The sequence below is a fragment of the Hemiscyllium ocellatum genome, chromosome 17 (genome assembly GCF_020745735.1).
Source record: "Hemiscyllium ocellatum isolate sHemOce1 chromosome 17, sHemOce1.pat.X.cur, whole genome shotgun sequence".
In the NCBI taxonomy this organism is placed as follows: Eukaryota; Metazoa; Chordata; class Chondrichthyes; order Orectolobiformes; family Hemiscylliidae; genus Hemiscyllium; species Hemiscyllium ocellatum.
In genome coordinates this window covers 59609289-59636383 of record NC_083417.1, presented here as the reverse complement: position 1 = coordinate 59636383, position 27095 = coordinate 59609289, and the positions used below count along the sequence as shown (strand labels likewise).

At 42.0% G+C, this 27095-nt stretch overlaps 1 protein-coding gene across 2 annotated transcripts; it reads left to right on the top strand.

Annotated features, from left to right (window-relative positions):
• Positions 1 to 299: 299 nt before the first annotated feature.
• Positions 300 to 26186, top strand: fbxl8 (F-box and leucine-rich repeat protein 8). 2 transcript variants are annotated; one of them, XM_060837803.1, is made up of 3 exons: positions 300 to 388; positions 18184 to 18395; positions 24237 to 26186. In XM_060837803.1, the coding sequence occupies exons 2-3, from the start codon at positions 18259 to 18261 to the stop codon at positions 25213 to 25215; spliced, it is 1116 nt and encodes a 371-aa protein (XP_060693786.1). In that variant the 5' UTR covers positions 300 to 388; positions 18184 to 18258; the 3' UTR covers positions 25216 to 26186. The 2 variants fall into 2 exon arrangements, with proteins under 2 accessions (XP_060693786.1, XP_060693787.1); XM_060837804.1 differs by lacking the exon at positions 300 to 388 and adding an exon at positions 17949 to 18028.
• The last annotated feature ends 909 nt before the right edge of the window (positions 26187 to 27095 follow it).

Here is a 27095-nt window from a genome sequence, read left to right as displayed (position 1 = left end):
GGAGCCGTCAGTCCCCTTGGCAAGTTCAATAAGTGGATTGGGGCGATCTTACACTTTGGCATTCGAAATACCTGAGCAGGAAATGGCCTGAGGTTTTTCACCTCAGCAGGTTAACAGATACAGTCATGGAAGGGCGGTGCAACCACAATGCAAAGCGGCTCAGAAACCGCTCAATGCTTCCCCCTACCTTCCCCAAAGGCCGCCGCGCTGCGTTGTGGGACCGATATTGGGCGCACGCGTGGAGCGGGCTCGGCCTGCGCTCTCGTGCGCCCCCTGCCGGCTTGGAGGTTTCACTTGCGGCTGGTCCTCAGGCGGCGGCCCGCGGAGCTGCGCTGCAGACGGTCATTCCCAGCGCCCAGTCCTCCCGGCCCCTCACCGGGAGACACAGGTAGGAAAATGCAAGGGGACCGTCAACACAAAAACATAGGGAGAGAAAGAAACACAAGTGGGGCAAAAAGAGGAGGGAAAGGCGAATGGGCTTTGCACCTTTTCCAAATCCTGCCTGAGGTTCTGAGAAGGCAGACAAGAAATTGGTTTGCAGAGGAGGGGAGGAGTGAAAATGAAGGAGGAAAGTAGGAAGGCAAGAAATTGCATACTTGAAACGCTTCATAGAGTCAAAATTGTTCCAGTGCAGCATGGAGAGGTTTCTCATTCTCACAGTGAGTGAATTACCTTGACAGTGCAGTCAGCAGACTTTGTCCACAGGAGCAAGTAAGTCCATAAACCACAAATTTACACGGATATGTTATTTTAATGCAAGCAACTGCTGGATATCTAAAATAAAAAAAACAGCAAGTGACAGAACAAATCAGCATCTGCGGAGAGAAGAACACGGTTAGCGTTTCTACTCCAGTACAACTCGTTTGTCTTCTGGACAGTTGAATGTTTCAGTGGGAGAGGGAGTACCTCTGGCAGTGTAGCATGCCATCAGTTCTGTAACTGAGTCTCCGTCTAGATTACTTAAAGATGGGACTTGATCCAGCACACTTCTAACTTCGAGGCTGAAATGCGTTGCCCCAAGCTGACACGAAATGTAAAAAAAAGCAGAGAAAAGGCAGTGAGATTTTCTTTTCAAGCTGGGGCGGCACGGTGGCGCAGTGGTTAGCACTGTTGTCTCACAGCGCCTGAGACCCGGGTTCAGTTCCCGACTCAGGTGACTGACTGTGTGGCGTTTGCACGTTCTCCCCGTGTCTGCGTGGGTTTCCTCCGGGTGCTCCGGTTTCCTCCCACAGTCCAAAGATGTGCGGGTCAGGTGAATTGGCCATGCTAAATTGCCCGTAGTGTTAGGTAAGGGGTATGGGTGGGTTGCGCTTCGGCGGGGTTGGTGTGGACTTGTTGGGCCGAAGGGCCTGTTTCCACACTGTAAGTCTAATCTATACCAATATCAGCACTTGTGGGGTTTATTTGACTGCAACTATAAACAGTATAATTATTACTGAGTCAGACTGTTCAGATTCTGGTATAATTTTAATGGTCAGCATTGCAGAGTAAGTTGTGAGTAACTTGGGCTTAAGAATTTTTTTTAGTTTCATTGTTCTAAACTTTGTTTCATTAATGTAAATACAGCCCACCACAACCAAATCGAACATAAAATTTCAGGACACACATCTGGTCATTGATGTTTCTAAGCTTCAGGCGACCGACTGTGTGGAGTTTGCACATTCTCCCTGTGTCTGCGTGGGTTTCATCCGGGTGCTCCGATTTCCTCCCACAGTCCAAAAATGTGCAGGTCAAGTGAATTAGCTATGCTAAATTGCCTGAAGTGTTGGGTGAAGGGGTAAATGTAATGGAATGGGTCTGGGTGGGTTGCACTTCGGCAGATCAGTGTGGACTTGTTGGGCCGAAGGGCCTGTTTCCACACTAAGTAAGTAATCTAATCTTATATGGTGACAATGTAAAAATCACTGATTGGAATAACTGTACGATGGTAGAAAGATGCCAAGTTTAATGCAATCATGGATATGCATGGCATTGTTAAAAATTCAATCCAAAATGATCAAACTGATGGTGAAAGCAGGGATTTAGTCACTTCGAAATGTGAGAAGCCTTGCTCACAATCCAACCCAGTCCCAAACAGTGAGTCAACTTGTACTATGAACCAGGCAGAGAGATAGTGATACACTTCTTTTCCAAGGGGTCTGCTTGTCTACAGACAGCAGCGCTAAGCAATTTCACCAGCCTTAGAAAAACCTCTTAAAAAAAGTGGAGAGGTAACTACAAATCAGTCAGCCTATTGTTAATTGTGGGAAAACTAAGAGAGATCACTGTAATAAAATGAGCTCTCGCTTGGGGTAGATTGTTAAAGCATGCATTGTTTAAAGGCAAACAGTGTCTGATTAATCTGATTGATTTGCTTCATTAAATAGCAAAGAAGATTGGATGGAATGTCATGGGTTTATGTAAAAGCTATCAAAAACACATCAAAAGACTTATTCAGAAATTAGAGGCATACAAAATGAAAGAAACTTGTGTTGTTTTTATTTCATTCATGGGACATTGGTATTGTACAATTTTGGGCAATCCAATTTCGGAAGGATATCCTGATTGTGGAGACAGTACAAATGCGATTTCCCAGGATAATACAGGGATTAGAACCTTTAGCTACATCGAGGTTGCAAAAGCTGGAAGTGGTCTTGCAGCAGGAATGTTTGAGGGGAAACCTACAAGAGTTATTCAATATCATGAGGCATTTTAACAGACAAAATGGGGTGAAATTGTTTTTTTTTTTGACCAGTGTGTTGCAAGCCAGAGGTTATATGTTAAAAATAATTGATGAAAATACTAAGCACAATTTGGGATAGTATTTTTGGATTGTAAAGACCTAGACTGCAGTAACTGAGAGACATGAATTTCTGTTGGGAATTTTAAGAGACAACTGGCCATGTACTTGAAAAGGATCAATTTGCAGGATTATGTGGAGAAGCTGAGCTTTGAGCCCAATTTGAACTGCTCTGTCAGAGTAAGAATAGGCACAATGGGCTGAATGGTCACTTTCTGTGCTTTAAAATTCATTTTGCTTCAATTCTATTAGTGATACCTGATCTGCATGTTCACTTGAACATTCCAGCTGGACAAACTGCACTACTGCAGCTTGTTTCCATCTGAGTTGCATGGAGATTTTGTGTGAAATTATCAACTGTTATTTCATTTAGTGAAAACAGTTTCCTTTGTATCTGTTTGAAAACATTAATTCCTTCAGTGGAGAAAGGAGATTAGTGTCCTAATCCAGAAAGCCAGATGATGAAGGATACAACTGGAACCAGTCTTTGTTCATAAACTTTATTTACAAAGTCACACATTACAAATGTCCACCTCCTAACCTAGCCACTATAATTTTAATCTATGCACTAAAATAAAATTGATACCTCTGGGGTAGATAAGACTTGAGTTTAGAGACTCTGGCTCAGAGGGTTTTCTTAAAAAAAAGGATTTTAATCTATTAATACTGTTTATGAAATTTCAACATGCACGAATATCCTCACACAGTAAGGTTTGTCCTGATAAAAAATACAAGAGCCTGAATTGCAATAGGCCCTGCATGATTTGAGCATAGAGCCTGATGTAGAATGAGGTGTGTTACCGCTGAGCCTGTTGTTGCACTTAATTGCAGCACAACTGTAAGGCAAGTTAATGCCTTGGCATTTGCAAACAATTGAGATAACTATTGGGTACTATGGAAAAAAAAAAGAAAACGATCACATTGGAAATGAAATTAGAGGTTTTACGACGGTTTGAGGCTGGAGAATGAGCAGTCATGATTGGCAGAGCACTTGGACTGCCCCCTACGTCATTGAGAACAATTCGTAGTAAAGCTGACAAAATCAAACACAGTGCATAAAGTGTTACACCTGTAAGTGCCAGCAGGATAAGTTGGAACCAGAAGCAGCATCATGGAAAGACACTCGTTAGTCTGGATAAAAGTCCAAAACCAGCGCAAAGTGTCTCTTAGTTTGATGGTCATACAGGCAAAAGCCAGAAGCATGTATGACGACTTGCAGAATGGGCAAGTTGCGGGTTCACAGTTGGAAAGTTTCACTGCTAGTCAAGGTTGTATCGAGCGCTTCAAGAGACGTTATGCAAACAGGAACGTTAAAGTGAGCAGTGAAGTAGCGATTACTAGTCCTGAAGGGGCTGATATATTCCCTGCCCCTATGAAAATAAATTTTGAAGAAGATGGTTACTCATCGAAACAAGCCTTCATCATTGAAGGAACAGGGCTTTACCGGGGGCATGTGCCACAGAGAACGTACATCTCCAAAGAGGAGAAGACGGAGTCTGCCAACAACCACAGGCTCAGCGGTTATCTCAATTGTTTGCAAATGCCAAGGCATTAACTTGCCTTACAGTTGTGCTGCAATTAAGTGCAACAACAGGCTCAGCGGTAACACACCTCATTCTACATCAGGCTCTATGCTCAAATCATGCAGGGCCTATTGCAATTCAGGCTCTTGTATTTTATATCAGGACAAACCTTACTGTGTGAGGATATTCGTGCATGTTGAAATTTCATAAACAGTATTAATAGATTAAAATCCTTTTTTTTAAAGAAAACCCTCAGACCCACAGTCTCTAAGCTCAAGTCTTATCTATCCCAGAGGTATCAATTTTATTTTAGTGCATAGAAGTTTAAAATTGTAGTGGCTAGGTTGGGAGGTGGACATTTGTGATGTGCGACTTTGTAAATAAAGTTTAGAAACAAAGACAGGTTCCAGTTGTATCCTTCATCATCTGGCTTTCTGGATTAGGACACTAATCTCCTTTCCCCTTGATGCTGTCCCTGAAATTCAGCATGCAGTCATGACTTCAGCAAGGGAAATTAGATTAGATTAGACTTACAGTGTGGAAACAGGCCCTTCGGCCCAACAAGTCCACACCGACCCGCCGAAGCGCAACCCACCCATACCCCTACATTTACCCCTTACCTAACACTATGGGCAATTTAGCATGGCCAATTCACCTGACCCGCACATCTTTGTGACTGTGGGAGGAAACCGGAGCACCCGGAGGAAACCCACGCAGACACGGGGAGAACGTGCAAACTCCACACAGTCAGTCGCCTGAGTCGGGAATTGAACCCGGGTCTACAGGCGCTGTGAGGCAGCAGTGCTAACCACTGTGCCACCGTGCCGCCCACTCATTAAAATGGGCTTTGATAAAGTCAAGGAGGCTGAGTGGGTGGAATTACAGGTGTTCCATGGAGACGAATTGACTAATGAAAATGTAATTTAACTAAAGAGTCAACAAACTAAAGAAGGAGATTGCACTGAAATAGTGCCCCCTCTGGATCTGTTAGCAAAACAATTATCAAAGGCTTTCATTGAAGAGGCATTGGAAATCTTCACTGAGTGTGACCCAAACAGAGAACGCAGCGCCAAAGTGAACAGGGAGATCAATGAGCATGTTAACTGTTACAGGGAGATCTACCGGCAAAAGAAAATGAAAACTACCCAAGAGTCCTTGGATAAATTTCTCAAGGTTGTTAACAACCCTGGCTGCTCTTTTCACTATTTCCACCAAGACTGTCTGTTCAACCAACTCTTGCTCAACTCAGAACAAAAATCAGAGCATCTTCATGTTTTGAGCTTCTATCTGCAGAGGGTGCCAGTATCTGTGAAAGAAAGTGGACCTTTCACAAAACATATGAACACAAGGATTAGAAAGAGCAATAGGCCATTTAATTACCTGAGCCTGCACCATCAAATGATGCTGATCTGATTATCTCAACTTCATTTTCCTGTCTGCTGCACATGACCCTTGACTTCCCAGTTGGTCTAAGTTGAATGTAACAATCTTGTACCCTTTGCCGTTCCCTCAGGAAAAGAATTACCCTTGAGATAAAGATTACTCCACATCTCTAACTTAAAAGCAAGACCACTATTTTTTTTAGAACTGTCGTTTAATTCTAAACCCCCCCCCCCCCCGGGGTTGGAGATGACCTCTCAGGATCTACTTTGTCAAGTCAGAGAGTCACAGAGATGTACAGCACGGAAACAGCTCTTCAGTCCAAACAGTCCAGGCCAAATAGATATCCTAAATTAATCTAGTCCCATTTGCCAGCACCCGGCCCATATCCCTCCAAACCCTTCCTATTCTTATACCCATTCATATGCCTCTTAAATGTTGCAATTGTACCAGTCTCCACCACTTCCTCTGGCAGCTCATTCCATACCCTCTGCGTGAAAACATTGCTCCTTAGGTCTCTTTTATATCTTTCCCCTCTCAGCTAAACCTATGCCATCTAGTTCTGGACTCCCCAACCCCAGGGAAAAGGTTTTGTCTATTTATTCTAACATGCCTCTCATGATTTTATAACTCTCTTTAAGGTCATCCCTTAGCCTCTGACATTCCAGGGAAAATAGCCCCAGCCTGTTCAACCTTAAATTGTAGGTGTTCCATGGAGTGGAATTGACTAATGAAGATTTAATTTAATTTAATTCAAGCAAAGCTCAAATCCTCCAACCTATGCAACGTTCTTGTAAATCTTACCTGAACCCTTTCAAGTTTTACAACATCTTTCTGATAGGAAGGAGACTAGAATTGCATGCAAAAATCCAAAAATGGCCTAACCAAAGTCCTGGACAGCTGCAATATGACCTCCCAACTCCTGTACTCAATACTCTGACCAATAAAGGCTAGCATACCAAGCACCTTCTTCACTATCCTATCTACCTGCGACTATTTTCAAGGAACTCCAAGGTCTCTTTGTTCAGCAACACTCCCTAGAACCCTACCATAAAGTGTATAAGTCCTGCTAAGATTTGCTTTCCCAAAATGCAGCACCTTGTATTTATCTGAATTGAGCACCATCTGCCACTTCTCAGCCCATTGTCCCATCTGATCAAGATCCTGTTGTAATCCGAGATAACCTTCTTCACTGTCCACTCCAATTTTGGTGTCATCTGCAAACTTACTAACTATTCCTCTTATGCTGACATACAAATCATTTATATGAATGATGAAAAATAGTGAACCCAGCACTGATTCTTGTGGCACTCCACTGGTCACAGGCCTCCAGTCTGAAAAACAACCCTCCACCACCACCCTCTGTCATCTACCTTTGAGCCAGTTCTGTATTCAAATGGCTAGTTTTCCCTGTATTCCATGAGATCTAACATTGCTAACCAGTCTACCATAGGGAACTTTGTCCAACGCCTTACTGATAGATCACAACTACCGCTCTACCCTCCTCAATCCTCATTGTTACTTCTTCAAAAAACTCAATCAGGTTTGTGAGACATGATTTCCCACGCACAATGCCATGTTGACTATCCCTATCAGTCCTTGCTTTTCCAAATACATGTGCATCTTGTCCTTCAGGATTCCCTCCAACAACTTGCCCACCACTGAGGTCAGGCTCACTGGTCTATAGTTCCTTGACTTGTCCTCACCACCCTTCTTAAAGGGTACCACATTAGCCAACCTCCAGTCTTCCGGCACCTCACCTGTGACAATCTATGATACAAATATCTTTGCAAGCGGCCTCACAATCACTTCTCTAGCTTCCCACAGAGTTCTAGGGTACACCTGATCAGGTCCTGGGGATTTATCCACTTCTATGCATTTCAAGACATCCAGCACTTCCTCCTCTGTAATAAGGACATATTTCAAGATGTCACCATCTATTTCCCTACATTCCTTATCTTCCATGACCTTTTCCACAATAAACACTGATGCAAAGTACTCATCTCCCCCATCTCCTGCGGCTCCACACAAAGGCCGCCTTGATGATCTTTGAGGGGCCTTATGCTCTCCCTACTTACCCTTTTGTCTTTAATGAATTTGTAAAAGCCCTTTGGATTCTCCTTGATTGTATTTGCCAAAGTGATCTCATATCCCCTTTTTGCCCTCTGATTTCTCTCTTAAGTATACTCCTACTGCCTTTATACTCTTCTGAGGATTCACCGGATCTATCCCGTCTATACCTTACGTATGCTTCCTTCTTTTTCTTAACCAAACCCTTAATTTCTTTAGTCATCCAGCATTCCTGACACCTACCAGCCTTTCCTTTCACCCTGACTGGAATATACTATCTCTGACTCTCGTTATGTCATTTCTGAAGGCTTCCCATTTTCCAGCCATCCCTTTACCTGCGAACATCTGCCCCCAATCAGCTTTTGAAAGTTCTTGCCTAATACCATTAAAATTAGCCTTTTTCCAATTTAGAACTTCAACTTTTAGATCTGGTCTATCCTTTTCTATCACTATTTTAAAACTAATAAAATTAGGTCGCTGGCCCCAAAGTGTTCCCCCACTGACATCTCAGACACCTGCCCTGCCTTATTTCCCAAGCGTAGCGTAGGTTTTGCACCTTCTCTAGTAGGTACATCCATATACTGAATCAGACCCATGTTCCTAACCATGACCTGAGTTCATCTGCATTCCCTGTTAGGCCTCTTGCACTGAAATAAATGCAGTTTCATTTATCAGTCCTATCTTGTCCTACCTTGTCCCTGCCTGCCCTGATTGACTCACTTGTTCCAGATGGGTCTCCCAAAGTTTGCCTCCATCTCTGATCAGGTTACCGTTGAAGACATCTTTGGCCCTTTCTAAAACTATTTGAGTCCATAGTGGTCTCTGGCATAACAATCAGATGATGGAAGTTCAAATTCAATCGTCAGTATTTACAACTATTGAAAGCAGGTATAGCGTTTCTCTAGCAAAAGTCATTTCAACACCCCCTATTAGTGTTTGTTTACTCTCCTGTCTTTGCCTGATTCTGCCTGTCTGTGACCACACTCCTAGTCGTCATCCTGAACTTTGAATTAATAGTTAAAATGACCATTTGCTTTTCCTGAATATTCCACATTATCGTCTTGCTCCATCCATTCAAACTCCCTGGTCTACATGTTAGCCAAGTAGTTATCTGGTAATAAGCCTTTGGGTGTGTGAGCTGTGTCACCTGCTTCAAGTACTCTCACATTGCTGCAATCTAAATAGTCTTCCTCAGGGCCCTGATTGAATAACAGAAGAGCACTTGCTGTACAAATCATCTTGTTTGCTTCTGGTGAGTGGCCCAGATTGAAAGATTTGGCAGTTCATTCTGATTAGTTGCAAGGAATGAACCTTAACAGTTTGATTGCCATAATGATTACCAGGGCTTCTGCTCTTCATGGTCCCTTATGGGAGAGTCAAGTTTTTGAGAGGAGCCTCAATGCTGCCTGAAGCAGGATGAACCTGTCAGCAGCCAAGACTGGCATGGGTCTGGATGGGTTCAGACCACAATTTGCTTTCATTGGCCTGATAGAACCTTACGGAACCTCCCTGGACAAAATTCACCGAGCCATTGCATAAGCCCAAACGAACAGCTTTGCAGATCTGGTTGGTATCTCCGCTGAGATGTGCATGTTCGACAGAGACTTAATTGTGCAAAGTGTATGCTTACTTTTCCAGCAAACCTGCGATGAAGCAGGGCTCCCAGGAGACCTCAGTGTTGCCAAGATTGTCTCAGTCTTCTGGATTACCTGCAGTTGCAGAAACCTTTGTCAGAATCGCATTGTGGATTCAGAGCATATATAAGGCATGACAGATCTGACCTTTACTGTCCTACAGATCCCGCAATAATGAGGAAGGACTTTGTAGAAAGGTCTTCAAATTAGACCATCTGGACAGAGCTTAGAAATAAAAAAAAGGGGTTATTACCTTGCAGGAATTATATAGCAGGACTGCTAGTAGTCAGGAGAAAGTGAGGACTGCAGATGCTGGAGATCAGAGGGCTTTTGGCCAAAACATCGACTCTCCTGCTCCTCTGATGCAACGTGGCCTGCTGTGCTTTTCCAGCATCACACTTTTCACCTCCCAGCAGTCAGAGGAATTTACAGGGGCAGAAACCTAAGAAAATCACAGCAAGATGTGAGAGGAACAGGGTTATAGTTGAAGGGGACTTCATTGTTTTTCATGTTAATTGTGATTGCCTTAGTCTGAAAGGATCAGATAGGAAGGAGTTTTTAAAATGCTTGTGAGAGGCCTTTTTTGTGCTAATGTGCAGATAGTCCCACCAGAACTGTAGCGCTAGACCTAATCCTGGGGAATGAAGCCAGTCAAATGGTTAACATTTCAGTGGGTGAACATTTTGTGTCAAAGTTGAGGGAAGACAGATTTCAGTATCATTAGACAGGGTCTGGCAAATATAGACCGGGAGCAGCTACTCACATTTAAGTCTAATTTGTAAAGCGGGAGACTTTAAAATTAGTATGGTGAGAGTACAGGGTCAGTGTATTCCTTTGAGTGAAGGGCAGGTGCAGCAGGTGTTGGGAATCCTGGATTTAAAGGGATATTGAGCATTTCATCAAGAAAAAAAGATGCACATGTCAGATGCAGTGCCTCAAAAAAGAAGGCTCTTCAAAAGTATGGAGTGTATGAAATTAGAAGGGCATAGAAGGGCCATGAAATATCAATGGTAGGTGAGATCAAGAAAATCTTCAAGGTGTTTTGTATGTCAAGAGTGGTAGAATTACCAGGGGAATAGTGGGATCTATTAGAGACCAAATGGGCGATCAATGGATGTAGGTGATGGCTTAATTGAATACTTCTCATCTGTATTCACAAAGGAGAAAAACATTGTAACTGGGGATTTCAGGTTTAAATGGTGAGGTTCTGGAGCATGTTAAGGTTAATAAGTAGGAGATATTAGACTTTTTAAACAGGCTTACAGGTGCACAAATCCCCAGGGTATCCCAAGGCTGCTGTGGGAGGCAAGGGAGAGATTGCTGGGGTCTTGGCAGAGATATTTAATACCTTGCTGGAGGATAGCTTATCTAGTTCATTTGTTCAAGAAGGGCAGCGGTATTAGACCAGGTAATTACAAACCATTTAGTCTGACATAACCAGTAGGGAAATCATTAGAAAACCTCTAAAGAATGGGATGAATCACTTTTTGGAAAGGGGGGGCATTGATCAGCGATTAATCAGTTTGGAATTTTTAGAGAAGATCTGGTCTGACTAATTGAGTTTTTTTTGAAAAGGTGACTAAATATGTTGATGAAGGTAGTGCAGTTGATGTGGTTTACATGGACTTCAGTAAGGCCTGTGACAAGGTCCCACGTGTAGGGTTGGAACAGACGTTAAGATCCCATGGGATCCAAGGTAAGTTGACCAACTGGATCAAACATTGGCCTAACAGTAAGAGGCAAAGGTGATGATGGAGGGCTTATTTTGTAATTGAATGACTAGCATTGCACCATATGGCTTGGTACTGGGACCTTTGCTGTTTGGTTTCACATTAACAACGTGGATGTGAATGATGAAGGTATAATTAGTAAGTTTGCAAATGACGTGAAAATTAGGGATGTTGTTGATAATGAGGAAGATGGTCTCAAGCTAGCGTCTGATATTGATCCGCTGGTAAATTGGGCAGAGCAATTGCAGATGAAGTTTAATTCTGACAGGTGCATGGTGTGGAATGTTTGGAGGTCTAATAAGGGAAGGACATATACAATGAATGGTAGGTCCTATGGAGTACTGAGGAACAAAGGGCCCTTGGTGTACAGGTCCATAGATCCCTGAAGATGTCAGCACAGGTAGACAAGATGGTGAAGAAGGCGTATGGAATGTTTTCTTTTATTAGGTGGGACATAGAATATAGGAGCAAGAAAATCTTGTTACAACTTCATAAAACGCTAGTTAGGGCACAGTTGGAATACTGTGTGCAGTTCTGGTTACCACCCTGTCAGAAGGACATGATTGCACTGGAGAGCATGTAGAGGAGATTTATCTGAATGTTGCTTGGGATGAAAAGTCTCAGTTATGAGGAGAAACTGAATAGGCTGGGTTTGTTTTCCTTGGAGCAGAGGAAGCTGGGGTGGGGTTTGGGCACCGGGGTTGGTGTGGTGGTGGTGGTGGTGGAGCAGGTCTGTTTGAAGTAAACAAACTTACAGCATAGGTCAGTGAATCTCTTTCCCATGGCAGACATGTCGAAGACTAGAGGGTGTAAGTTTAAGGTGAGCAGCAAGTGGTTTAGGGAAGATATCAGAAAGAACTTTTCCCCCAGATGTTGGTAGATACATGGACTGCACCACCTGAGAGGATACTGGAAGCGTACTCTCGCAAAGCTAAGAACCACCTGGATGAATATTTAAAATGCCAGAGCATAGTAGGTTGTGGACCAAGTGCAGGTAAAGAAAATGGCATGAGTGTAGTTTGGTGTTTGTTGATTGGCGTAGACATGGTGGGCTGAAGGGCCTAGTTCTATGCTCAGTGACTCTCCTGGACCTCATGGAGTTACAGAAATGTCAGTCCAAAACTAAGCTGTCTTCGTTAGACTGTCAAAGGCCTTCAATTCAGTCCATTGTGAAAGTCTCTGGGAGCAATGTCCATGGACATGCATCAAGATTGTGCAGTTTTTTAACATGATCTGACAGCCATTGTTCTCTGTGACAGACTGGAGTCTGATGCCTTTCTCATTGATGTGTTCTTGAACTCACCGCCTTCTCCAGCTTCCGAGTGACTATCCCCACCATGGTCAAGGATGCCCTCTCACCAAGCGTTTGAATGAAACGCAAACTTGATGGGATTGTTCTCGAGCTCTCAAAGGCTGAAAGTGAAAATGGAAATCTTGCAGACAAAGACCTCCAGTATGCAACTTACTGTTATATCTTACTGTGCACGCAGGAAACCTCTGGGCCAGTCTTCAATTGGTCAAAGTCCCAAAATGAGCTTACAGTTGAATCGGAACGGCAAGAAGACAAAATCAGGGCGTGCTCCAAATCCACCTAGAGTAATCACTGAGGATCACTGGCAGCAACCTGTTGATCACTTCTGCTCACTCAGTAGCCACATGTCTAGTCAGTAACTATCAGCACGGACATCCTACACAGAATACATTGTCCCCTTTGGGACACTGCTCAAATATGTCTACACTGACCAGTAGCTGTAGACAGATTCAAAGTCCTTCCGGCACTCCTGTATGACTGCCAAACTCGAGTGATATGTTGCCAATGCCTGAGAAAGCTCTAGCCATACACTTAGCTGTCCTCAGATGATCATACATAATATTCTCAGAGCACTTGAAGAAGATTGGCTCTGACCTCTGTGCTGGAAAGGCATGCCCATGAGGGTGAGACCTCCTTGACAAAGCAGCAGTAAGTTTTCAAAGCGGGTGAATAATGGAGACTGAAGGTGCAAGAGCCAAACGAAAATTCAAGAAAGGCACACAATCCCTCATTTACTGTGGACTGACCAACAACTGAGTAATTACATAATTTTAAAATTACTGATGTAAGTTGCGCTAACTGCACCGTTTTCTCTTACCTGTCTCCCTGTTTCCCTGCATGGCTAGCAGCCTCCTTACTTTGAGGGCTGCCAATTGAAAGCTCCTGAAGTGAAATCTCTTTTGGATGCCCTCAAACAATTTCTGAATGGCTGCCACTTTTTTTTCCCAAGGATCCCAGCCCTGAAGAAGCATGCCCCTTTAAATAAAGCATTCAAACATGCAGGAGGAACAGTAACTAATAGTAGCTTTTAAAACAGGAGGACCATCACACACATGTGAAAGCAAATATGGATTGTGTCCATAATCTAATCAATGGCAACAATATCTTTCACCAATCTTGAGTTAATTCTTTGCATGCACCATGCTGGGATATTTCTCAAATTGTAGTCGCATTAATCAATTATACTTTTATGCAGGATTTCATTGGTCACAGCATGTTTCCTACTCAAAGTCCATTGCTGAAAGGACTTCCAAGTGCTGTATTTAGGGCCACAAATATCATGTGTTCACCCATGTCTTGTAACTCAGCACTGGCAAATTACCTTCCACGATCAGTCAGAACGTTACCTGGTGGCTCAAATCTAGTTGGTATTCATTTCCCCATCATCTCAGTGATAGCGCTTGTGTCCTTTCTCGGTATCATTGTCAAGATACTAAATCTAGTTGCCAATTTGACAAAATAAATTTGTCCTAACCTTCAGATACATGGGACCTACCTTGTGTAAGTCAATTGTCAGTGGATGGTTAAAATTAGACATTGTGGCATCCTCTCATACTTACTTTTAAAGTCGCGTTTTAAACTTCTCACTAATATCTTTTATCAGCTTCATATAGATTCATCAATCACCCCTGTATGCTTTAGCAGAGTGCTTCCCAAAGTTTTTCTCAATGTGGTCCTTACTGAGACTTTAAAAATTGCTGTGATCGAAGAGTATGGAGAGCCAACAAGCTGTGGGAGCAGAAGAGTGACGAGAGACTGTGAGTGAGTGTTCAGAATTTTAAGTGAAGATTAAGCTTCAGTCTGCTCCTATATTTATGAAAACACATACCTCGCAGTTATAAGTCCCATTATCTGTGTGTAATTACACATAATTAACAGTTCAAAGGCACTGGATCCAAGAATCAAATGAAAGGTATAGGCTCATGTCCCATTATAAACTGAGCATCTTCAATAATAACAAAAGGAAATCATAATGAAAAAAACTAGGTAACAGTGTCCTCACTTTCAGCCATGCAAAGTATTCTGACTAAACTAACAACTGCCATCATTATCCCAAAGAAGTGAATTTTGCTTGCCTGGTCAGCTGTCTGTCTACTGTTACACGATTGTTCGGAGGAAACGTTGCTGTGAAATCGGCAAAGCTCACAATAATTTTCAAAAAGCAAAATATGCCAAAAGGCACGAGCTACTTTAGAATAAAGTTAGGCGAAGTTTACAAGTGTGATGGCTAATACTTGAGGCTGGATTAAGGGTGACCAGGACAACAGCAACTGGAGAACTCTGTGAAGCAATGTAAATGAAAAGGTATCAAAGTGAACTAGGATGACATGAAGAATTAACAAAGAAGTAATTAAATACATAGACATTCAACTCTCTGAGGCTAGATCTTTACTCCAGTACTGCAGATGAAGAATTGACCGGGTTCAGACTTGTCCCAATATAATCATTTCCTTGGCAAGTTACTGAAGACAAAACTTGATGTTCCATAGGATGGTCATCTTGACAAGTGTCCGGATGAGGTTAAGAAGGTCGTGCACAAACCAGCAATAGTATTACAAAAGTAAACCTGCCAAAATGACTCATCAAAAAGAAATCCAGGACAGGATGTCACGTACAAAAATTAATGGGATATCATAAAGTAATTAACCATAGTCTAGGGGGACCTTTGGCATCTCTCTCTCTCACACAGATCTGGTTGCATAACACTGTAGCTGCATGAGCAAGGCACAAGACAGGCCTCCGTGAACTACCACACGTACTCCATTGGTAGCATTTTGCATCAAATTCTTGCAATCTAGCCAAATGAGGTAATTGCACCATCACCCTCCCCACACACAAACACACACATCAAGCAGAAAGAATAAAAATGGTGGCTAATTTGAAAATTGACTTTTTGTTGTTTCCAGTTTGATTAAATTAAATGGTTTGGAAAGTGATTGCAAACCACCTGATTCAAAGAGTTGCAGAGAATAATGTGCAGCACTAGAACGTTGTCTGTGAAGGCGATGAGGAAATGCTTCCTGGTGACACATTAAGGAGATCCAGTAGTTCTACACTGTCAGAGAAGAGTGACAATGCTGAAGTAATGCCATTTGGTTTGGAAATGCACAAGTAATTAGAATACTGAATTAAATCCACTCAGGATTGGAGCGAGTTCTGGAAATGTTGGTAAGCAATTTGCTGACCTGCCACCTGGAGAAGTGGCACCCGGGTTCCTGGATATGGAAACATTTCAGTTGAGCTGTGTGCATGGGATGGACTCCATACTCTGTCAAAAAAAAAATCGAGTTTCCTTTAATATTTAAAGGAAATCCAGTTATTAAGTAATTTTCTGAGACAGGAAGATATCTGGAATCCATGCTGAAATACAAAGTTGGCTTTGGAGAGCTGGAGAAGTGATTTACTGACCTCTAGTGGAGATAGAGACATCCACATCCACATGTGATACTGAAAGGTGTTTCAAACCAAGCAGTAAAATTAACCAAAGGGGAGCCATCTAACTCCAATAACATGTGTGCACAGAAGAGGCCATGATTGCTGTTCAAAATGAGCCAGGATCAAGCCAGCATGCCAATCAGAATGTCAGAGTGTTTAAAAAAAAACTTGTAATACACACAAAATGTGTTGGCTGCCCTGAATATCCGAAAGGGTGGAGCAAGCTGAAACCTCAGAACAAGGTTTTTGTCAGGGATGTTGTTTAAATGGTTTCTGATGGAACTATTGAACTGAATTTGGCTTTGTAGTGTTGGTGTGTGCCATTTACCTTCTATTGAGAAGGAAGATATATTGCTGAATTGATAGTTCTGAATTCCGCGACAGTAGGACTATTCTACCTAACCTGAAAGTTGGTCTGATTGACAGTCGATGTGTAGGGTTAAAGTGGACACAATAAGAACTTGAGTAAACCCCAGTTGTTTGTTAAAAATCAACCCAGATGTAGCAGTAGATGGTGCTTGCAGCTGAGCTTAAGAACAGATGCTGTCGAGTTTTTACTGGGTCTGGAGTACAGTCTTCCTCTTCTGCTGCTAGTATGAATTTGGTATTTTCTGGAGGGGTTTGTGATATGCAGCACATTCAAATTGAAGAATTCTCACAAACTGCAAATGGTAAAGCCAAATAAAAAGAAATGAGATTAGTTTATCTTGAACAATATAAAAGCTGTAACATATATGCGAGGTTAAAGGCGAAGTTTAAAATAAATTATATTTCTTTTTCTTAAAATTTACAATAATTAATCTTGGGGAATGAAACATCATGCTTATTAATTTTTCAGTACTAATGAGTTTCAACAATTAATTAATTATGAGGAACTATTTAAATTGTACTGATCTTGATTGAACATGACTTAAATGTTTAATTGATCTTAAGTGCAATACTCGCTGGTAATTAGTTTATTTTGACATCTTCACAGTGATTTCTGTATTAATGCGATAAATAAAAACTCCGGCACAACAGGCTTTGGAGAGGCCAGTTATCATTGACAGTAACTTTCAGGTTTCTGCATTTAGCTGCGCATACACACAGACGCCAGAAGTGGCTGTTAGTTTTACCAACACTAACAAGGTTAGGTGCTTAATAAAAACCGAAAGAACTGCAGATGTTGGAAATCGGAAATAAAAACAAACTGCTAGGAAAACTCGGCAGTTCTGGTAGCATCTGTGAAGAGAAATCAGAGTTAATGTTTCGGGTCCAATGACCCTACTTCAGAACTCAGACATAAGATGCTTAATTCTGCTACAAACTTGTGAAAGTCGGATGCAAACTGATCTAATCCATTAATAAAAACAGGAGAAAGTGAGGACTGCAGATGTTGGAGATCAGAATCAAAAGGTGCAGTACTGTGCTTTTCCAGCACCACACTTTTTGACTCATTAATAAAAACAGAAAATGCTGGGGATTGCCAGTATCCGCATGTTTTGTTTTTATTTAACTTATTATTAACTCTGTTTCTCTTTTCACAGATGCTGTTCTGTGCTGCTGTACTTACATTAAATTAAATTTGGATGGTATAAAATAATAACTTGCCGACTACAAAGCTGTCGCGTGACAGTGCAGCCACTTGGATTTGGAGAGATAGCACACAGGGATTTTTGATGTTTAAGCTTAACCTTTAAGGAATAGATTGAACTGAAATTGGTCAATGTGTAATTTCCTGAATGTGTGCTACCAGAATGGAAACTTGTTCTTTGGGCCCACTTTCAGAAAATCTGTGTACACTCCCTGTTGATGAACTTTAGTCAGAAGATCATGAGATCACATCTCTGGTTTCCAGTAGCCAATCACAAAGGGCGAAGTTCCAACTTTGCAACAAACATTCTTGATTTCATCATCAGAGTAAGTATGTCACATGAGCATAAATATAGTAAGACCATTGACCTTTTTGGCTTTGAGTTATTTAGGTCTGGTACTTATTACATTTCATTCATTTAGGATCAGATTCAACAGTGGATAACACTCATGGAAGAGTCACAAGATTAATGAATAGGGCTCAGGACAACCTCAAGTAGATTGCAAAAATGCTGTTCGAGTCTAACAATGTGCCTGTCAGCTAGGAATGTAGAGCACCCATCAACTGAATTAAAACCTGCCAACTGCTCTTAGTAGGTATTGCTTAGTCCTGGGTGTTTTAGACTGGATGAAATTGTCTGTGCAAACTTACTTTCTTACTCTGTGGAAAATCTTCTGTAGTAAAATTAGAGGTTCAGACATGGTTGGGAAACAGTTCTGCAGTAATTAATGTTCTTTTTGTCATAAGGTACTCCCGTGCACCGTTGTTACCTCCCAAAAAATCAAGTTTGTATTGAACAAGCAGGAAGACTAAACCGAATGAATGGAAATCCCTGAGGAGGTCTTGGCCTTGATATTTTCCTACCTGTTAGTGTGTGAAAGGCACTCAGCCTCACAAGTCTGCAGAAAATGGGCGGAGGCTGTTACTTATCCTGCTGTGTGGTATTACACTGTAGTGAGGTGAGTAGATATTCTGTTGCATTCGTCTGTCTGATGAGTAGTAGCCATTGCTTGTAGTACCTGTTGCAAATAATCCTTGCAATGCTGGGCATGAATATTTCATTGGAGTTAAATAATAACATTGCTGGGGCATGGACTATGAGTTCGTGGCTGGGGATTAGTGGACCCTGGCATTTGATTTACATAGTTGTGCTAGCTAGTTATATGTAGTCATTTTGTTGCAATGGACAAAATATGGAGCGATGGAATACAGGATGAAGCCATTCGACTCATTGTATCCGTGCCAACTTTTGATAAAAACTGTCCAATTTTCTGCTCTTTCCCCATAGTCCTGAAATGTAAATCTGCATCCCATTACCTTTGAAAGTGATTATTGAATCTGCATACTCCACCCTTTTAGACAGGGCATTCCAGGCCAGAACAAGTTTTGTTGTGTTCTTGGAAACTTTAGAGATGGAAGAGTGGAGATGGGACAAATCAACCTGCCTTTAGGATGGATATAACCGTGTTGAATGCAGTGCAGTCAAAATTCACTAGGTTGGTTCCAGGAGTGAGACAGTTGTCTTGTTAAGAGACTGAGAAAATTGGGTCTATATTCTCGAGTTTACAAGAACGAGAGATGATCCATTGAAACATAGAAAATTTTGAAGGGGCTTCACAGAGTAGGCACTGAGAAACTGTCTCCACCTGACTGGGGAACATGGTGGCGCAAGCTCAGGCTGAGGGGTCAATCATTTCAAACTGAGATGAGGAAAGATTTCTTCATTCAATTTCTGGAATTCTCTATCCCAGAAGGTTGAGGAAGATTATATTTAAGAGTGGTATAGACAGATTTTTGATTTCCTCACATAATCAAAGGAAATGGAGAGTGGGTGAAAGTTGATGCCTAAAGTGAGTCGTTACACTGAAAGATGCAGCAGGTTCACTGGGCTCTATGCTCCTTTCCTGTTCCTATATCTTGTATTTCTGTGCCACTTCAGAGGAAGTACTTAAAATATTGGCAGCAACTGTGCTCTGCTGTTAGCTGCAGCTCAGGATAGAGGGAGTTTGATGATGAGGCCTAGCAGCCCTAGGCCACACCAGTGGGTGACAGCCTCCAGGCTCCTACTAGGCTTTGCTGTCAGTGATGGACACATCTACCCCCTTGGTATATCCCAGTCCTGTCCCCAGTGAGCCTGAAGGTGGGCATGGGATAATGTCAATTGGCTACCTGCTGCTGTTGGAAGGGTAGGTTGTACAGGTACTGACCAGCCTCTAGGAAGCTCTGACTCTGACCTGATGCCTCAGTCTCATCTTGAAACCTGGAAATTGTTTGCCCAAAACACCATCTATAAAAAAGCAGCTTTTTCACTGAAACTGCAACAGTGAATATATATATATAATATATATATAGAAAGAGAGAGAGAACTGGCATATTCCAATTTGGCAATGGAGCTATTATCACTGAGTCATATTTGACATCGTGAGGTGGCCCCTGGCACCAAACACGTTGCGTAGCAGCACATCAAAGGCAGCGTTTTCAAATCCATCTGAATTGCTGTGGATTTCTTTGTTTAACAATGTAAATATTAGTTTTGCTGTTTTGATTGCAACTAACATTAGGAGTTACTGCTCCAACCCTCTGATCCACCCACACCTGCAAGTTAACATACTGCCTGTGCGTGGGGCCGCCTTAAGGTGAATGAACATTTGTTTGATGGGAACTCTTACCTAGGAAAGATGTGTGCAATGTATACACCGTGACCTGGTCCCCTCTGCTTGATCTGGAATATCTACTCTGAGCTTTCTAGCCTCAAGGACCTGAAACTGTCACACCTTAATACAACTGGCATTGCTGAGCTCAAAAATGTTCTTGTAAAAATATTTTTCAAATTTGCTGTGTGCAGATGAGTGGTAACCAAAATGGGTGTGATGTGGGCATCGTGTGGACATTGTTCATTAAAAACTACAGACTTGAGGAAAGTGAAATAAACCAGGGAAATTGCAGTTACGCTGTTTGGTAGCAATGTAAAGGAGAGTGACTGTTCAGTGAAATGCAGTGATTTACATGATCTTGCCTCCAGGGTGTATCTTAGGAATGCAGTAAAGTAAGGACAATTTCACTTGACTCCAATCTGCGTTTCGAAGTTTATCTGTAAAAGCATGCAACGAGTTGGTTTGGCGGATGATTGGTTTGAGAAGTTCTGCAAGTTTTGAAAGTTTTAAAAAAAAAAGTTGATGAATGTTTCAGCAAACAGCAGAAGTGCAGTTTGAGAGCTCCGGTTGGAAATTTTGCAAGTTCCACATCATTTATTGCTCCCAAATAGAATAGTTTAAAAAGGGAATATTTTTAAATGAAGTGCGAGTAATGTCAGGTAAACTTAGCGAGGAAATATCAAGTCTATAGAGGTTTAGAAGAGACAAACAGCACATGACTAAAGAGTAGTTCAGAAATAGGAGGGTTCAGACTGGAACGAAATGCAGAGCAGATTAAGACTTGTTTGGAATGCATGTAAATAAGGTCCGTGAGCCATCAGCGCAGTTACACAAGGGATTATTATGTCAGGTAAAAAGCTGTTGTAGGACCAGGGAGATGACTGGTGGTGAGTTTAACCTGCGGGTTACTGTGCCACAAGCAGGGGGCAAGGTTGAGAAGGCGGGATCATTAAAGTAACGATTAAATCATCCATTACTTTAATGGTTATTGTATCTGAGGGCTCAATGACAAACCTATTTGGTTAGACTTTAAGGACCAAAATAGGGGCTATCCTCCAGTTGAGACTTTGCTGTAGGCCACCGAGTAGTGGGAAGGGGATATTGAGGCCAATCAGCAGATAAACTGCAGAAAGCTTCAAAACGTTTCAAATGGTGTTAATAGAAGAATTTAATCATCCTACTATGACCTGGGTATGGCGCAAAGAGTGAAGTAGATAGAGTCCTGCATATTTTGGTGGAGAAGCATTTAGGAAGCAGTGGTCACAATATTAATATATCCAGAATAGTTATGAATAAGGACAGGGAAGACTCTCATGTGAAACTGATGGATAGCTGGTACTGATTTGAAGAAAGGTCTGACACAAGTGGATTGGAAACAAAGGACAGGTAACCAAAATAGTAAAAGAGCAGTGGGCGACTTTCGAATAGGAGCTGGTTCAGGTGCAGTCTAAATACATTCCCATGAGGGACAAAAGGAAAGGCATCCAATGCTAGAGCTCTGTGCCAATTGTAAATAAGGTATTTAAAATGAAACTGATAAAGGAGGCTTATAATATTATCTAAGCACTTTGTGTCTACATTCACAAAAGAAGTTGTCAATAAAGCAGAGGTTGATAGAGAAATCTAGACAAGATGAAAACCGTTAAAGAGGAAGTACTTAAAAGATTGGCAGTGCTGATAGAAAATTCTCCAGAATAGATAGGAAATACCTAGCTTACAGAAGGAAGTAAGGGTGGAAATTGCACAGGCTCTCGACCCTTTAGATATGGGAAAGCTACTAAAAGACTGGAAGATTGCAAATGCTAGACCTCTGTTCAATAGACAAGAGAAGGATGAGCTCAGCAAATACGGGCGGCATGGTGGTACAGCGGTTAGTACTGCTGCCTCACAGCGCCAGAGACCCAGGTTCAATTCCCGCCTCAGGCGACTGACTGTGTGGAGTTTGCACGTTCTCCCCGTGTCTGCATGGATTTCCTCCGGGTGCTCCGGTTTCCTCCCACAATCACAAAGATGTGCAGGTTAGGTGAATTGGCCATGCTAAATTGCCCCTAGTGTTAGGTAAGGGGTAAATGTAGGGGAATGGGTGGGTTTCGCTTCGGCGGGTCGGTGTGGACTTGTTGGGCCGAAGGGCCTGTTTCCACACTAAGTAATCTAATCTAAGGCCAGCTAGGCTAACGCAGTGGTGGTGAAACTTACACTGATTATAATCCAGGATCTTGAAGTGACTTGGAAAACTACACAACAGAAAATGAAAATCAGTATGGACTTTTAAAAGCACATTGTATTTGACTGTCTTGATTTATTTGATAAGCAACAGAGAATGTTGATGGGAGCATTACAGCTGACATTGTGTATGAATTTTCAAAAGGCATTTAGTAAAGTACTACATAATAAAATTTCTGGCAAAATGTACATGTGTGATTACAAAAGCAGTAGCTGTGGTGAATACAATATTAGATAGCACTCTATTCTTCTAATTATAAAGCTAACCGTGCTGTATGCCTTCTCAATCTGAACAGCCACTTTCAAAACTGTCATGATAGTTATTTGAAGGGAAATGTACCATCCTGTCCCCCAGGGGTCAGCATTTCTCTAAACTTCGGTATGTTGGTTGTATTTTCAAAGTTTAAAAATGAATCATAACTTGGAAAAAGTACTAGTAAGATGGATAATCTTGATTTGGAGTTGCTGGTGTTGGACTGGGGTGTACAAAGTTAAAAATCACACAACACCAGGTTATAATCCAATAGGTTATTTGGAAGCACTAGCAGGATAGTGACAGACTTCAGTATGACACACAAACTGGTTAAATGGACTGAAGAAATTTTAATACAGAGAAGTGTATGTTGTTATATCTTGACAGGAAGAACAAGGAAAATAGTTAAAACAAATGGTACAGTTTTAAAGAAGTTGCAGAAACAAAAAGGCTTGTTGGTGTATGTTCACAGATGAGACCCGGGTTCAATTCCTGACTCGGGCGACTGACTGTGTGGAGTTTGCACGTTCTCCCCGAGTCTGCGTGGGTTTCCTCCCACAGTCCAAAGATGTGCAGGTCAGATGAATTGGCCATGCTAAATTGCTCATAGTGTTAGGTAAGGGGTAAATGTAGGGGTATGGGTGGGTTGCGCTTCGGCGGGTCGGTGTGGACTTGTTGGGCCGAAGGGCCTGTTTCCACACTGTAAGTAATCTAATCTAATCTAATCTAAATCGATCTTTTAAAGTGGCTGGACAGATTGAGAAGGCATACAGCACGGTTAGCTTTATAATTAGAAGAACAGAGTGCTTGTGCAACAATTTAAACTTTTGTAAAATAATGTTAAACCCCAGTTGGAATATCCTGTTCAATGCTATTCACTGCATTTTAGAAAAGACTTAGAGAGCTGGAAGAAGAGATGTACTAGAATACCATCAGGGATGTGGGACTTCAGTAGAGACTTGGCGTATTATCTTTTGAGTCGTGGAGACTGAGGGAAGATTTGACAGATGTTCAAAATCATGAACAATTTTGATAAAGTAAATTTGAAGAAACCGCATCCAATGGGAGAAGGATCAGCAACAATGGAAACAAATGTAAGAGGCAACGTGAAAGGAAAACTGTTTAATTCATAGTCTGAACGGATGGTGGAAACAAATTCAATTGTACTGTTCAAAAGGGATAATGTTAAGAAACCAGGGGACTGTGGTTAATTGGATAGCTCTTTTAGGGGCTAGCGTAGAGTTGAAAGACTGCATCATTCTAGGTACACGTGGCTATTGTGTTTAATTAGGTGCTTTTTGGTGTCAGTCCAGAGGGAAAAGTTGGAGTATTCATTGGGTGAAGTGAAGTCTGTATCTGTGGCTCCATTTAATCCTTTTTCATTCCATGTTCACGTACAACATGCTGGATCAGTGCTTGTGCATGATCCTGAAATGACACTGCTATCTGTCTATAACCACATTTTTGAGATGATTAAATCCTTACTAAGCTCTAATTTGATCCTTGCTCACAGCAGTCAATGCTAGAGCAGCCAGCAAATGCACATAGTCTTAGGATGATGTAGTCCAGGCTTACACCAGGATGATATTTAATTCACCATTTTGTCTCTGGATTGTGCATTGTTCACATGGTATCTTTGTACTGACTGTTTGCTGTACTTTTGCTGTCAGGTGTGACTCTGGAGCGGAAAATGACCAGAATGTGCGTGCATGCCAACGGTTCCAGTGTCATATCAAATATCTGAAGATCTTGTGCAATCAGTCTTTAGAAGCAAATCGCAAGAACTTTATCCAAATTCTACACAACTTGTCGGAATCGGCAACGGATCTGTTGGGCCTCTCCGTTGTGTGTATTGGTGAAAACCCTTACTTCTATTCCGGACAAGACTTGCTGCAAAGTGTCAAAAGTGTATTTAAAGCAGCCTCCTATTTACATCTCCGGCACATTGACCTCCGAGAAATGCCGTTCACTTTGGATGACGGCATCATCCAAATTGTCACCAGCAGAACTCCCTCTCTGGAGAGCCTCTTCATCAATAATAAGACGCTTGTGTGTAAGGTGACTTCTGAAACCGTTCAGGAGGCCCTGAGGAGTTGCCCGAACCTGTCTGCTCTGGGATTGTTTTATGCAAGCCTGACAGAAAATGTCTTGGCCAAGCTCCTGAATGCCAAGCGTCCGCCATTCAAACTCCTTCAGCTACACTGCGAGCGCATGGATAAATACAATCCAACTATCTCGGGTGAGATGTGGCAAGCTCTGGCAGAGAGACACCCAACTCTTTGTGTGGACATCGAGCTGGACCATACAGTCCCTGCTGAGAAAATACCCCAAATTCTGCAGCCTACTATCCCAGTGGCCAGCCTAGAATTAAGTACCTTTACGTTTATGGTGGAGCAAGTCAACTTTATCTCTCAGAACTATCACAACACGTTAAAAAGGATTGTTCTGCAAACAACGTCCTCTGGTGAACTGAACCGGGCCTTGTTGAGACTGGCATCTTGCTGCTTGTCTTTGGAAGAGATTCATTGCTACTGTGTGGTGTCCGTAGATGTTGTGCAAGCTTTCATTCTCCACTGTCCCAGACTCTGCAAGTACACACTGAAAACCTCTAAAGAGCCACACCCATGGCTCCCAGCAATTCTACGATGAACTTGGGAGTTGAGCTGCATGACCAAAGTTGTCTTCTGACCGTGAATAATCAGGTTTTGATGCTGTTCTATTCAACTTGAAGAATATGCACAGGCCCTGTTTTACAGGGCGTCCTCCAAGGAGAGGTCTCAATATTTTGAAAATGGAAAGGTCTCAACTCGAAACAAAAAGACATGGTGGAATGAAAGGTATTAGCAAAGGGAAAATTTACAGCTTCTGCAAAACAAACAGCCTTAAAAAACCATTGTAGTGCGCAACAACTGATGGACAATTGTCTCCTAATCCCAACCCTTCAACACTTTACACGTGGTGGTGTCTCTGCTCAGGCCCATTCTACACTCTGGTATCCTGTTCAGTAAGCAAACTCTCTCCTGAACCTTCTAAACACACCAAACCATTTGAGTTCATCAGAGTATTTGCATCTCAATGAGAAATTACATTGTGCCCCAAGGTCACACTGGGCCTGCTCAGCCTTTTTTTTTGTGTAGGCCCATAAATTGCATGTTTTAATTTCACTATTGGTATTCCTTTACGAGGCGACTGGAGGACAGCTGTTTTGGAAACTAAGGAGCTGGTTTCTGTACAGATGGGAAGCCTCTTTCACATAGCAGCCTTCAGAGGGTATAAGGGAAAGCAGTGGGGCAGGACAGTATAAAACACAAAACAGCAAAACAGACCTAACCAGCACTTGGGTTGCCAGCTAGATTGCTGCATCACTCAAAATTCTCTAGTTCTGAGCCACTTTAATACAAAGATGTGACTAGATTAAATTCCTGTGGTATTTATAATTACATATTTCAAAGTTTCACTCTCTCCTTATATACCTGGCATCTTTGCCTTTCTCATTAACTTTTAATTTTGAAGCATACAAGGATTTGTTCGGACACACATCAGCAGTGCCCAGAAATTGCATGTCTCGGTGTGGGCATTGGCTGTACTATTTTAAAAAAAAAGGTCACTTTCTTTTTCAGAAACATAAGACACTACTATCTTTGAAAAGTTTATTTTGGTGATCTTTTGGAAGTATTAGCAGAACAGTGAATACAGTCAGCACTGCCACAATCTTCAGTTTTGTAAAATGTATTGTTCCTGATTATCACTTAACGCGCAGAGCTGAACGAAAAGCTGAAATTTATAAGCTTTTTTTTCTTTAGCTTTGCAATAAGAATTAAAGTCACTTCATGACTCTTAAATGCAAAGGCTTCTTTTTCTCTATTCAATACAATTAAAATACTTAATTTCTATCACTAGACTCAAGAATATTCTCTTGTACAGGAAATATCAAGGTGAAGCCTTGCAAACCAGAGAAGTTCTCTTGTATTGGTATAATGGGGATATGACCAATTGAAAAGCCTTACTCCATCATTCAGCTGTTTTCTTTGATCTTATGTGTCTGCTGTACCAGTGAAAGTCTCCCTGGGTTATCTTTCCACATTTTCCTTATGCACTGACAACCTTGATGGTGAGAAAGAAGCATCTTGCTGTGAGGTGTTCTTTTTACCATGAAAAACATTGAAGTTTTATTTGCCAGTCTTTTCATTATAGTCATTCATGGGATGTGGGCGTTGCTGGCTGGCCAGCATTTATTTCCCGTCCCTAGTTGCCCTTGAGAAGGTAGGGGTGAGCTGCCTTCTTGAACCACTATAGTCCACCTGCTGTGGGTTGACCCACAATACCATTAGGGAGGGAATTCCAGGATTTTGACCCAGCGACAGTGAAGGAACGCCAATGTATTTCTAAGTCAGGATGGTGAGTGGCTTCGAGGGGAACTTGCAGGTGGTGGTGTTCACATGTGTGTGGTGCCCATGTTCTTCTGGATGGAAGGGGTCGTAGGTTTGAAAGTTGCTGCTGAAGAACCTTTGGTGGATTTCTGCAGTGCA

Excerpts from the sequence above, each read along its gene's own strand:
- fbxl8 (XM_060837803.1), top strand. The coding sequence starts at position 18,259 with ATGGAAATCCCTGAGGAGGTCTTGGCCTTGATATTTTCCTACCTGTTA. Across the intron at positions 18,396-24,236 it reads TGGTATTACACTGTAGTGAG|GTGTGACTCTGGAGCGGAAA; the intron begins GTGAGTAGATAT and ends TTTTGCTGTCAG.